The sequence below is a fragment of the Arctopsyche grandis genome, chromosome 4 (genome assembly GCF_051622035.1).
Source record: "Arctopsyche grandis isolate Sample6627 chromosome 4, ASM5162203v2, whole genome shotgun sequence".
Lineage (NCBI taxonomy): Eukaryota > Metazoa > Arthropoda > Insecta > Trichoptera > Hydropsychidae > Arctopsyche > Arctopsyche grandis.
The window spans coordinates 27,802,647-27,818,485 of NC_135358.1; the positions used below are offsets into that span (position 1 = coordinate 27,802,647).

The 15,839-nt window shown below is 30.0% G+C and overlaps 1 protein-coding gene across 1 annotated transcript in view; it reads left to right on the forward strand.

Annotated features, from left to right (window-relative positions):
- Positions 1–15,839, forward strand: part of LOC143911070 (potassium voltage-gated channel subfamily KQT member 1-like) — a 134,817-nt gene that overhangs the window by 105,974 nt on the left and 13,004 nt on the right. Inside the window, exon 4 of the mRNA XM_077429796.1 lies at positions 12,316–12,406. Within this exon, the coding sequence (XP_077285922.1) occupies positions 12,316–12,406 (91 nt within the window). The remainder of the gene's footprint in view (positions 1–12,315; positions 12,407–15,839) is intronic.

Below are 15,839 nucleotides of genomic sequence, written 5' to 3' on the forward strand. Positions count from 1 at the left end.
AGGTATTTATAACATCGATCGCACTTTACTGATAGACCATTCATTCAAAATGCACAGCTTGAAGTTATCGAATCCAATTTTAATCGGATATCATCTCATACATTTTGTTCAGATTTTCAATTTATTGAGTTGAAAAAAATCAAAGAGTTTCCCTAGAGTTGGCTATGATCTTTCGATTGAGAATTGCGGCTTTGATTTTTTTTAAATCATTTTTTTAATATATGTCATTTTCGGGTTGCCCCTGAGCGACATCTATGGTATTAAACTTGGACATATGTATAAATTTTGAAATCACATTCAAATAGTGGTGATATAAAGGGAAGGATGGTTTTTGCCAATTTGATGAGGATCCGCTTCAACAATGAAATCAGATAATTGGCAAACACTGATTGGATACGATCGACTTGAAGTAACAAATATCCAAGTATGGCCAGAAGCACTACATAAATACTCGAAATAAATTATTTTAAATCAAGGTCAACTAACGGGATCGATCCCGGCAACCTCTCAGTGGTTAGAATTAATTTAACCATCAAACTATAAATGTTGCTGGCTAAATTGATTATTATATTATTTAATTTTCAAAATATTTTACTTATTCATATGTGTATGTATGTATGTGTGGACAGTATGGTACGTAAAGCAATCAAAATCGTTTGAACTATGTACATATGAACATATATACGAGAATACGGAAAATTCGAAAGAGAATATTAAAGGAAGAGATGAATTAGGAAACTGAATCTTACAAATGATAAAAATTAATTTTAAAATATTATTCGCTTGAAAAAAATTTATTCTTATGAAAATTTAACTTTTGTGAAATAATGTAATAAAAAGATATTATTTTAAATGAAATAGTACTCAATTTATAACTTTTTCAGCAGGTGTTTGAAATAAAAATAAAACCACTGATTAATCTTCCATTTATACATAGAGCGCGTATTAAAAAGAAAAGTTGAAAACTTGATTCTGCAACATATTTTTAAATACTCATTTTCATTTCCATTTTTTGAATGATATTTAACTACCTACATGATATGTACATTCAACGCAACCTACGACAATTCTACACCAACCTTATAAATGTACATACAAATATACAATATTACAACATGTTATCTAAAAAAATCCAATATTAAACACGTCATATCGTTCTCGCCTCTGTACAACAAACCCAACGACTCCAGTCGAGCCACCAAGTATCAAAAGTTGACAGTACACAACAGTTAGACTTATTTACTATCTGTATTATACATGTGTACATGATCTATGACTATAAAACAAGGCTCACAATAACATACCTGCTTCTCTAGAGTTTGGACATTTCCTCATCATTGTGGTAAAGGTGGCTTTTGTCAGACGCGATAGACGCCGTCGAAACGAAACTTTGAGACCGCCAAACTTGGTACGCTCAAATATTACCTAGCCTAGAGTAAGTTGTCCAGCTACATAAGTATAGCTTTTCCTCGCTTTGCTTCTATAATAATTTCAATTTTGCACCTCTATCCTATGCACTTAAATTACCTCTTGTTCCATAGTAATAATATTGGAGCGCAAATAGGTCAACGTCTACAAACAATTTTCACCGTTTGCTATTTGTATTACATTTAGATCATGAAATATTTTGAATTACATACATACATAGATATGTATTTAGGGTTTTTTTTTTTGATTTTCAAAGTGCAATAGATATTTATTAATTAATGCACAAATAACGTAAAAAACAAACAAAAATTATATCTAAGTATTAGTTTTGATATTATTTTGTATTGTATTATACTTAAGATATTAAAATTGTTAATTTCAAGTATTAAAAATAGAAACATCAATGGTATAGTATGGTAGAAATAAAAAAAAAATTGCGAAAAACACATTATTACAGATGTAGGCAGCATATTTTTCGGTGCGCTCCGTTTTACCAACTTGCAATATCTCGAGACTCGTTTTCTCAATTGCTTAAACAAGAGTTGGTATATTGTATACAAAAATGTTTTTTGTATATATGTACGTATGTATACGTATAAAAAAAAATATCTTTATATATGTAATATCTTTAATATGCGAGACATAATGTGGTGATTAATATGTAGGTTTTAAGCTATTGACACGCCTTTAAGATATTTAATAAAAAACGTTTAAAAATTCTTACTATATAGTGTTGCGTAGGGGTGGGTGGAGGATCCAAGTAAAAGGCCAACAGTCGTTTCACAGCATTTATTGATGATTCAGGAGATACACGCACTGTCACTGCTCCGTCCAGAATGACCTGATATCGCCTACGTACCGCCTTATAAAGGGTAGATCTCTCAGGACGCCTAATCTGTTTACCTGTTGTATAGTCATGTATTCGGATATGTATTTTCACGACATTGGGTCTCCCCGTACCGATTCTGAGAAATAACTAATAACGGTCATTGTTTAGCCTAAATGCACTTAGAGTCCAGATATAATCTTTGGAAGTAAGTGCATGCACCTAGTTAATCCGATAACAGATATCCGTTGGTCTAAGTGCAATTCGCTCAAACCGCGGCGTACGTAACAATAGTTTAATAGTTTATCTAGTAAAATAAGTATTTCATTATGTAAAAAATTGTGTTTTGTATATATACAAACTCGACGACGAAATACACCGAAAAAGTTTGGGAATACGAGATGTTAGATATTGTGGAACAATGTCTTGTCTTGAGATATTAGAGTTTGTGGAACAATGTAGACCCCATATTTTTATAAGAATCAACAAATTCGAAATGCTAGAATTAGAGGGTTAGGATAACGATTTATAGGATCCGTTACAACAATTAAGCTAGGTAAAGCGGAAAATTCTAACAGAAGACCACCAAAATCTCGCCAGCAGCGTATTTGGACGGAACTTGAAACCACAATTTCTACTGGTAAGCAGTAACTCTTCAGTTAGCTAGGTTGCGGCTCAACATATGATGCGCTTTATTTGAAAGTGCGATGAAAAGTCCAATTTTCAGTTCCAAAAGCACTATTTCAGTTGTACTTAATTCCCAACTTGTTATCACTACTTTTAATTCGATATGTCTAGAATCTTGGAAAAGAAGAATAAATGAATTACAAACCAACAGTATTTTTAAATATTTTCAAACGCAAAACATTATATTTAATATTTTGCGAGATATTTCTCGAAATGCAGCAAAGTGGACTTACGCCACTTAAATACATAACGGCTCATATGTATGTATATATTTTTCGTAGTTTAAGAAAATCTTGCTTTTAACTGCAGACATTTATATATGTACATAGGTACAGTTCTTTAAATCTTTGAAGTTATCTACATACATATATCATTAATCATTCAATTCATACTATTTTCTAAAAAAATAATATACCAAAAATATCCTTAACAATTATTGGGTATGTAAAGTACCCAACTATCACTTTCACATCGATTCGTTTTATTTTTTTTAATGTTGAATTTCTACCTCACACGTCGCCTATTCAATTTCTGCGAAGACCGGTCTCGTACGCCCCGGGAAACTAGTTTTTCGCGGAGGAAGTTTTTCCCAGTAAAGTCGCTAAAAATGGAATGGTTACTCATAGTCCCATTTGCATGACAAGATCTTACATATATAATTTTTCGAGTCAAACGGAAATTTGATTCTTTGATATTCCGAACAAGACAAACATTTTAACGTACTACCGTATTTTAACGTACATACATACATACATATATATATATATATATATATATATATATATATATATATATATATATATATATATATATATATATATATATATATATATATATATATATATATATATACATATTTATATATATATATATATATATATATATATATATATATATATATATATATATATATATAAATATGTATATATATATATGTATATATATATATATATATATATATATATATATATATATATATATATATATATATATATGTATATAATAAATATAAAATATCTACGTATGTACATATGTATTTGTAGTGTTGATTTTAATGAAAATACGATTTTTTGTCAACTATAACATAGTACATAGTTTTAGAATGCACTGTACGTGATATTGAAATTCATATAGAGTTTAATAATAACTAACATTACATTCATTAAAGCTCAACATAAAACCGTTAATGCGGTCCAATGCCTGTATCAAAACATTTAATGGAGAGTAAAACAAATGCATTACAGAAATGTAGACTTAATAGTTTACAACTAAGTATTATTACTCAAACTTACAATTTAATACAGGACCGTACGTAAATTTAACATATTGTGCATTTAACACATTGTATAAGAACGGAATTTTTCGTCTTTACGTTTCGGAACAAACAATCGGAAATCATATACATACATACATATGTATAATATATACAAGGTCTGGCCATCAACACCGGACCAGGGACTGAACCTATGATCCCTCATTATACGCTAACTACTGATCTACATATATGTATATATATTGGTGACATTTTTTTTACTATTGGTGACATTAGTCACTGCGCTGGACACCAAGCTTCTAGTTGAAATAATGTTTTAAGTTAAAAGAATGCGAAATTTTCGAGGTTAATTATTGTGTTTAGCTATAAAAATAAATTTATCGTGTATTAAATGTCGAATTACATAAAACAAGGCCAGGAAACGAAGAAAATGGTTGAACAAGAGGAATGATATTCCAAGGCGGATATCATTCCCACACTGACCGTTGAGCGCTGCATACTGAATCCCCACTTACTCTTGCATCTGTGAGACACGTGTCCAAGGAGCTTCCCGCGAAAATAATTATTTCTGTTGATATTGATCAATGTATTTTATTCGTAATGACATAATTCGAATCATAAAGGCTTTGATGAGGAATACATAAAATATGAAAACCCTGCATTCATTATATTTGAATAAATAAAATAAAGTCCTGGTAACTCGCTATCCATCACAGTGCCCCGCAAGTGTTAAGATTGAAGTTAATATTTACTGAATTTAGTCTGTTATGCATATACTTGTACAATCCCAGGTATATTTTAATCGGTCTGCAGAAAGCATTTTTACGCTAAAACTTTTATATATCGGAAAATTCTTAGAACAATCCAATGAATGACTCACGCCGTGAAAAATTCGTATTGGTCACGACACTTCCCACTTAACCTGCGATAACGTGACAAAAAAAATACTTCCAAACGGATTTTATCAAGACCGAAAATTCAATTACAACCTTCTTAATTGCAAGTTTAAACAACAAGCTAAATTTTTCCGTGCGGTCGTAGAATTTTCCACCGTGAAACGTTACGTTTTCACGAAGCGTGTCTCGCAAGGCGACACTACAGCGCAAAGCACTTTCACGGTATCGTTCTTTTTTATACTTGGGTATGTGCGTGCATACATTTTGAGAGGGAAATCTGTGAATACATATATAGAATGAGGGGTTAAATTTGCATAAAAGACCGGACGTTCCCGGTTAGTAGGGATCTCATACATACAAGTTGAGATGGACTGCTGAAAAAACATTCGGAGCTCGTCGATGGGGTCATCGATTTTACGACATCGAGTCGTTTTTATATCGGAATTGTGAGAATGTGTGGACCCACAGTTAAAATGTTTACATTGTCATTCGAGAATAGTGAGTTTTTGAGGAAAGTTATTACGTGCCCTATTGTCGAGGGTCCATATGCACGTTCACGTTAACCCACACGTTCTATTGAAGGTACGTGCGCGCTTGCTACAAAAGCGGTTTTAAACATTTTTTTTGTAGTCGATGTCGTAGTGACATGTATTGAACGATTTTTGTATCGAGTATGATGGTGGAGTGTGCTCAGGTTTCAACGGAAGTGTTTTCTTTCGTTTTCCTTGGTAATTTTTCGCGACAGCCTTGCCTTTGGCTGTAAAAAAAGTCTTCGGTAAAAAATGGTTTTCATTATTTATTTTATACTTAAATATGTATACCAAGAAGGCCTAACAGGTAAACGTCAATGCGCCTTATTATAATCATCGATAAATAATTTATAGAGCAATTTTTCAGAGTATCATATATACGTCTATGGATAAATTCAATAATTGTTTTTGCATTTTATAAATCAGCAAATTCGAGATGCTGAAAACTCAAATTTTATGAGAAATAGGACAAGTTTTAAATTTTTTTTGGAACAACCCGTGACCACTCATCATTGAAATAATGACACGCTAATCACTGAGCTACGCTGCTGGCTATTATTATGAGTTTTAAATTTACCACAATGTATTCTTGATTACTTTTCACCATCCAATACAACATTATCGGATTTTTCTTATTATAGTCTGTCAAGCATTCAAAAGGAATTAATAAATATTGTTTTTCATTCCAATTCCTAAAGACAGTTTATTTATTGCTTTAAAGATATTTTATTTCAAACTATGTACATCGTTTGTCAGTATCATAATAATTATAATCGAAAGTATTTTTAAACCTCAAACGAGAAGTTTTAGATCCAAAAATTACCGAAATCGGAATACGGATAGTTTAATTGTGTGTAAGTATAGATATTTGATTTTGCAAACACAAGCATAATTTTATATTTGTATATCAAAGTTCAACTTTAAGCCGTCAGAATATTGATGTATAAAATTGGACACGTCAAAGAAAACTACTAGTGTCTACAGAACAGGAAATTGATGTTTTGACACTGAATTCTCAACTCGAATGCTTTGTTGCCGTCGGCAGAATATTCCAGTTATGTTTGAATATATTTAAACGAAAAGAAAACACACGTATTTCTTAAGTAAATTGGGTTCATTTCGTTGACTTATCGTTGAGCCATCTACGAATTTGAATAAAGCGCGCATTGTCTCTCGTAAACTTCGTCGTTCTATCCTTTGCAATTTTAATTATTTTTCGTTGCTATATATGTATGTATGTTTTTATTTCATTTTTACATTCGTCTTCTGCTCCTTTTTGGAATTCAAAGGCCAAAACCTCATTTATTGGACGTGATAAAGCCGTTTATGAGAGGAGCGAGTGACGTGCGGCCGCCATTTCCAAAAGCCGAAACCGTCTTCCCATACAATAAGCTTTTCATTTTCAGGAAGCTGGTCGAAAACTATACAAGTATTGTAAAGAAAGGATATCTCAGATTAAAATAGACGTTTAAATTTAAGGTTTTTTAAATTTTATTTCAAAATGAAGGTTAAATAATCCAAAGTCTAGACACACTCATATGGACATACATACGTACATATGTACATACCACATATGTCCAATATACGATTGCTCGTGAATCAATACTAAAAACCCATGCTGATATATTTTATATTTTTATTTAATTATTTAATATTTTGACATTTTAGATGGTTTAATTTTGAGGCGGCTTAACGACGTGTCTACGGACGTAAGTCCTGAATTATAACCCATTAAAGTTATCATAACTTCCAGTCGAACTTATCTATAACCTTAATAGATTGCGACCAGAATGATGGACAGCTTTTGTTTACGAAATGTATTCGGAACATCTTGTTTATTGATTTTATAACTTCACGTTTCCGCTATCGTAAAGTATTATAGATATGTACCTATGTAAATTAAAATTAACAAAAAAAATATATTTAAAAAAAGGTAAACATATCCTGATTTAACAATTTGATAGTGTGAAGTTGTTGTAAACGTTTTTTATCGAGATGTTGAATTGAACGTTGCGAATTTCGTAATGAAATTCTAAAAATAAATAAATCAAGAAGACATATTTTACGATAAAAAATTTTGTAATTTTGAAATGAAATGAAATTGAATTTTAATAATGTGTATTTACAATGTAAATTACAATTATTTGAAAAATTGCGTCCAGTTATCAAGATAAAAAATTAGGTGGTTTAAATTAAAATACCCAAACAAACAATTTTTTTAATATTCTCCAAAACACGCTTTGAAAACATCTACAAATATATGAATAGTTATAATTAATAAATTATATATCATATATATGTATGTATATATGTACATAAGTATATATTACAAAATAATTTTCTTTACATTTTTAGTAATTGAAGAAAAAAATTCGCGAACATGTTGACGTCCATATTTAAATTTTAAAAGGAAAATCCACTCTTGTAAAATTAGTACAAATTTAGAGGAAAAGTATTTTCTTGTTCGTTTTTGCTCTCTTCTATGTATATTTTTTGTATCGAAATTTATGCAAAGAAATCTTTGTGAAACGGTGCCGACGATGACGACTATTAAATTTGCTTAAAAGAAACTTTCATTTTTATTGTCTTTTTATAAATATAAAAGATGAATTTAGATAAAATGTTAAAAAATAAGTTCAAATATTTGAATAACATTTTTCAGCGTTAAAAAATGCGAATTTTCTATTCAATGATTATCGCGCCATTTTAATGCCATTTATTTTTAATTGGTACCGGCAATGGAACGGAGGAAAATTAAAATTTCTCGACTGGAAATTTTGTCAGACGTCTCTCTCTAAAAACTTTACAGCTCATTTCGATTCGAATCAATGAGGTTTTAATTAAAAAAAATTATCAATGAGATTTTTCCAAATGAAGAATTACAAGAATATACATATATGTATGTATATATGTATATATATACATATATGTATATTCTTGAATATATTAACGTGAATAGACCCCGTACGCGTAATACGTGATATTGCATTTGTGATATGCGAATAGTTCAACATCGATTTTCAAAGGTCAGTATCTACAAAGTATCTACCTACTATACTAAAAACCTCATGCTTATGTACATATGTATGTATGTTTATTGAATTTAGGATATCGTTTCCGTTCCAAATTTTCCCTTTGAAAAGAATATCAGGTCAATATTGAAATCAGTATTCGGAAGTACAAGTTGTCTCCAATAATAATCCCTGACATTTGACTCGAAGCATTTTTCCCCGCCACACTTTCCCCTACTTTTTAACCCCTCGCCCCCACAAATATTATCGTTGACTGTCAACGTGTCACTTTCGGTGAATGTCGAAGTCGGAAATGGCGTTCGACAGTCCGCGAAACGATAGCAGAGCATAAAAGACTCTGTTATCCTAAATATTATATTCTATATCTACATACATATTTCCCTGTTTTTATTTATTTGATTATATATGTATAAATATATATTATATATATATATATATATATATATATATATATATATATATATATATATATATATATATATACATATATATATATATATATATATATATATATATATATATATATATATATATATATATATATATATATATATATGTATATATATATATATATATATATATATATATATATATATATATATATATATATATATATACATATATATATATATATATATATATATGTGTGTGTATAAACACATACCCTGAAGCAAAACAATCATTTTCCTTTCAACATACGTGCTTGGAAATTTTTGAAAATTCATCCCAATCAAATTTTCCTTATTTGTTGTGCGTTATTGAACAATTTATTTGAAAGTCGACTCGGGGCATTTATAATAATAAGATTTATTTATAAATAAATTTTCTGCAATTCTTATACAACGGCATTTTCTATGTTCTTCGATATCAATTTGCTTTGAGAAATTGCCTTTTCATACTGCGAGGAAATTGCTCTGAAGTACGACAAACCCAGACTAATTACTCGACACCATTTCAGGCCACTCATACAGACTAATTTCCAGATATTATCATTCATTTTGATGCTAAAATAATAAGAATATTCCGAGAAGTCGAGCGTTTTGTTTTATCATTCTATTGCTTGAATCGTTCGTATTATAAAATTATTTAATTGTGTAACTTCAATGCTAATTTTTATCTAGTAGATATTTATACATACATTTAGTACATAACTTACGATAATTTATTGTTATATTGATAAAATCTCGTGTCCAATAAAATCTTTTTTTTTTTTTACTTTTTCCATTTATAATATGTACATATGTATATGTACATACATAACGTAATCTTTTGGTAATATAAACCTTCATTTCTCAAAATATACTAAATAGAATTTTTTCGAGTCTAAAAGAATCAAATATGTATACATATATATATTTATATATATATACATATGTATATTGTATGTACAAATGTTTATTTATAAACCTTTAGATTACCAATAAAGTAAACTCATTGTGATCTGATATTTTCTGAATTTTCCTTCAAATTGCGAATTGAATTATTTATACAAATAAAAAAAATACTCCTTGAACGTTTTATAGTCGGCTTCTCCTAGTGGCACTCGATTTTAATTAAACAAAGCTCATTGTTTAGATTGGATTCTCAGAATACACTTCACCATTCTCATACATAAGCATTATTCTTATTATGCATGCGTCCGTCTGAGGACTCTTAAGATCCTTCGTTTCCATGATTCATGACGTTGTCTGCCGCCAGATTGCAGCGAGTATATTTATAAATAAATATAGAATTTTATATGATGAGTTTGATAACTTAAAAAATATACTCGGCTAAGTATATTTTTTAGTTATTAAACTTACTTAAAAGTTACTCAAGTAGATGTTGACGATTCAAAAAAGGTTCTTGCTTTAATGGAAAATGATATGCGGAAATTCAAATCGCACTATGCAACTTGCATTATTATTTGTTCTTGGCTAATTCAACGGCAATTTTTATGGTTTTAAGGTATATTATATCCCTGAAGTCCTCCTGTTTTGCGTAGTTATTTCGTTCGTCCCCAGGCGAGATCAGAATCCGAAGGTTTTCCGCGACCACGATACCCTGGAGCCTACTTTCTTTCATATTTTTTTCTCTTAGCCTGAGTATTTTTTAGTGAACAAGCCGAGTGGAAAAAATACGTTTAATGACGGCCATAAGACGTGGAAGCGGAGAAATTGACACTTATGAATGACGGGCAGGAAGCGAGGCTCCTACAAGTGGATTATGCTCTCCCCGTGGAGAGCGCTCCCCACTCAGACTGCATCGATCCATTCGGTACACGGATTCTGACTTTAAATATTACCAACATATCTAAATATAATAAAATTTGTTCAAAATTCAACTATGCAGTTTGCAATTGTACGAGATATGATGAAAACTTCATATTTTTTTACATAGATGTGACGAATATAGCACAAAATACAGCGATGATTTTCTCCTGCTTTTCCTTTCCTAACATTATTTATATATTGATTCATTTGCTTTTGATTTTTTAAAGCTTTCATTCATAAAGTATTTTCATGTACATCTACATATTAGTTTTCATTCGTGTGAACTACATATACATATGTATAATATAATACATACATATGTACCAGTGGCGCGCGGTGATCTTTCAACCAGCGGATGCTGTCCAAAACACGATCAGTGTATTTTTTTAAGTTTTATTTTATTCTTCCAAACATTGTCGTATTTATATTTATTAAAATGTCTTTGATATGTTTTCGTTTTTTAATGAATATTCAATATTGGTGTGGGTTTTGGGCTCTTAAAAATATATGGAGAAGCAAATGTCTTTTTTGCATACCTCTTTTTATTAGTACATTTTTAATATATATACGTATATATATATATATATATATATATATATATATATATATATATATATATATATATATATTATATTGTATTAATATTTTTAGGATTGTATTAATACCCGAGAGGTAGAAATAATTTAATATTATCATCGAAACATTTGATTGATGATTTCCCTAGTTATTTGGTGTTCTGTCATATAATTTTCTGGTAAGTTTGATCTAAAACTAACAGAGTAATATTCCGTTGTAAAATATCTCTCTAAACTTTAGAGTGTGAAGAGAATTAAATGATCTTTTTCTTTAATCGTGAAGTAAAAGATTAAATGCTAATTTTAAATATTAATACTTAAATAATATGCTAATTTTGCACAGGCACAAAATGTACACGTTTTAATATCGTGAGTTGCGGTAATTAATTAATATGGATCTTATATCACACTGCAAAAAAATTATCAAAATAATTTAATGCTATGAATAGAAAAAAAACTGAAATTGTGGTGAAAATTTATCGCAAACATTATTTAATTTTCCACGGTCGAAAACGGCATACTCGCCGAGCAAATATCAAAGCTTCTCAATGTTTGCGTGTCGTATACGGCTGTTTATATTTAGACGAATCGTAACGAGAAGCCAGCTTCGCTTTCCCTCGATTAATCTGCTTAATCTTATGCATAGATTTTCGCGGGGGAAGTCCGTCGGCTGTGCTTATCTCGGGCGGAAAAGCCGAACTCGAATTTGACACCGCATTACGGTCATATGTCAGGCAAACGAGCCGAGCAATCCCGCGGGATAGAACGCACCGCAAAACTTTAAAATTCATAATGAAAATTTTTGTTTGTTCACAGGTTCATGGTTGTCTTGGTGTGCCTGATATTCAGCGTTCTGTCTACCATAGACCAATACAGCAACTTTGCCAACGAGACCCTCTTTTGGATGGTGAGTAATTTATACCCACATGCACGTGTATACTGTGAAACTTTTACATATAGGGGAAAAGTTGAATTATTGTCCATCTCCTGTATGATAAATCGCTTTGACTTATTCATTTCACGCAGAACTATTTCTATAAACAATCCTGTTATTTAAAAAGAGGGTTTTACCGTTCCTACGCACGAACGTTGAATAATTATATACACTCTTGGGTTTTTTTCCGTGGTTAAGTTATTATTGAATCTGTTGTCTAATTCGCTTAAAGTCAGCTTGCTATTATATATTTATTTATTTAAAGCTTAGACCATTGTAGCATTACAGGAATTCCTAATGCACCATAAGGGTTAATATTCAAAAAATCATTGTCTCAATATTTTTAACGGTAGATTTTTTTTCCACTTTAAAATACATAATTGATAGTTTATGATGTTTGTATTTTTCTCATATACACTAAATCATAATTATATGTATATTGTTTGGAGTAAGTAAACTGAAAAATTGGTTTTTTTTCGTATACATACAAATAATGTTGAGATATGCAAACGAAAATATGTTTTTATAAATGATTGATTGAATTGAGAAAGAAAACATTTATAAAAAAAAGTGGACGGCAGAAGGAATCTTAACAATCCTGAAAACAGTGAAAAAAGTTTCAGCTTATCAATCCATTGAAAATCGTGCAAGTTTTATATGTGTATATACTATCAATATAAAATAGATGTGTGTTATAATCTACATATGTAAGCATACGTAAAAAAATTAACTACATTTGGACGTAGTTCATTTTTTTTAGGCGTAGTTCATAGTACTATGTAGTGTAATAAAATAAATCGATAAAAATTTAAATATTTTCGTGTTTAAATATTTTAGATAAGAATAAATATTTAAATATTGTCGTTTCCTTTTTCTTTTTGTTGGGGGAGTTTTATACCTACATTTGTATTTAGGCTTGCACTTATATTTAACGAGATCGGTCCGTCCAGCTAAATAATTTCTTACTTATTACTTATTAGTTATTAACAGTAATTGTCAGTGAGTGGACCGGAAGCGTGCTGTTCATTGTTTATTTTTTCGCGGTGTTTTGTTAAAGGTTCGCTGAACCTTTTTTTTTTGGCACTCTAGCTTTGTAAATAGACCCAAAACGCCCTGATTCCTGGAAAAAGCACGCTCCCTATCCGCCCTTTAGTAATTGCAAACAAAAATAGTCTTAATGAATGGGCATAGCAGGTACTAAAATTCCAAAAGTATTCATTGCAGTTATTTATTTTCATAAAATGCGAGAAATATATCAGTTTCTTGACTGACATTCGTCCTTAAGAGGGCTGGACACCAGCGCCTTGTCCATACAAACGTATTACACTTCTCCCTTCCTCAATTATAGCACTAGAGAAATTATTTTTTAATATGCTATGGATATCCACCATTGGCATGCATCTGTGCTTTTATTTTTTTGATTAGTTATTTTTTATAGGAGGTAGAAGCCGCCAAACATCTATAAAATCGCCTATTTTTTCACCCACGAAAAGAGTCCAGCGTGCTTATTTGTTGCATAGAAAATATCTTTCTTATACCGATGATGACATTTTTTTAAAAATTATTCCAGTTTCGGAGAAGAAAATTGGAGAATACGAAACTTCGATTTTGTCGATTTAAAATACGTATTATCTGTATTTATATGTATTTATATGAGAATCATATTTCATAGAATCATATAAAAATCATATTTCGACTATAGTCGAAATATGATTTTTCTAAATGGAATTTTATTTAATTCTCATATAAAGACAATTTAATATATTATCCCAATTAATTCAATTCAGATTCGTGTTAATACGAGTAAATAATAGTACGAGATATTAACTCACAATTTTACCGATTTAAAATTCAGCACATTTCCAATTAACCCTTTTAAACGAAAACAAAAAACAATGTGGCTAGAACACTATCCCAATAAACATATTTCAACAGAAAAATCTCAATATAAAATAGTATTAACAGTGGGAAAAAATCCCAAGTGAAAATACGTACTTTTGACTTTTGATTTGAACTGGACGACTACTCAGAGAGATTTGAAAGCTGAAAAGTACTACAAATAAAAGATAAAATACCCGACTATAGATTCCAATATTCATTTTGAACAGGAAATTGACAGATTTTGAGACATCGACCGAACAACACCAAAATATAGAAAAACCGCGTGATTTAAAAAACACATATATCTCCAAATCTCGAGTCAATCAACATTTTTTATTACCAGATTCGTGTTTACTGGGCATAGATCTATAAGAAAAGTCATATCTCGTCTCTGAACCATTTTTCGTGTCGAACAGTGTAATTAGAGACGTCTTTTGGGCATTTTGCTTTTAATGCTAAAATTCGGAATAGATGCTAATAGATGCTAAATTCGTGAAATATGCGAATAGATGCTAAAATAACAACAAAAGTGAAATTTGCATAAAATTTATAAAATTAATATACAATTTATAGGGGTTTTCCTATCCCTTTGCCCATTTTTTATGTGAAGAAATTAAGGGAACAATACAGAGCTTGCGTTTACCATAGACGGTGTTTTTCCTGTCGAAACCAGGCAACTGCAACCTGCTGAAGACAGTTGGAGCTGTCTATCCAAAAGGCTGCTCAAAAAAGCGTCTTTATACTAGACTCGCACTCAATACTAAATGAGACAAATCTATTCCTCCAAACATTGAGATAACTATTCAATTCATCTGTGGCAGGTACAAAATCTAATATTATTGTTAAAGAAACAGTTTTGTTTTTTAGAAACCTGCCATTGTTTAATGTATTAACAGAGGCTCAATGTTTGGAAGGATATCAGCACTTTTATAAACAATTAATAGAGAATATAAAAAAAGTGAATCCACGCCGGATATATTGCTATTATTGATGGCAACAAAAATTAAATATGAAGAGTTTGATTGTGTTGCTCTAAAATCTATTTGGTGTCCCGTCAATAGTGTGGATGCTGATATTTTATAGGTATTTTACTAAATATGTACAATATAATTGTTACCGATCATCGCACGAATCTCAAAAAAGAATCTGTAAAAATATGCTCCATGTTTTAATAAATTTTAATTAGTATTATATTTTTATATTCATATTTTTTGCCTTTGTATTTTTATATTCATGTTTTTTTCATTGTAATATTAATTCCAAAACATTTTTGAATTTTTTTATTATGTTTTAATCGTTGTGTTTTCTTTAAATTGTATATATGACATACATATGTATGTACATAAATTTTATTAAAATTATTGGATATTGACGTAGATTCGGAGGATGTTCCGAGTAGGGATTGCCGGTAATATCGAAATAAAAAGAAAAAAGTACCGGTACTTTCAGATTTTTTTTGTAATTAATTAATTTTTAATAAAAAATAAAATTGCTTCCATGTTTCAACATGTTTATTGAAAAATAC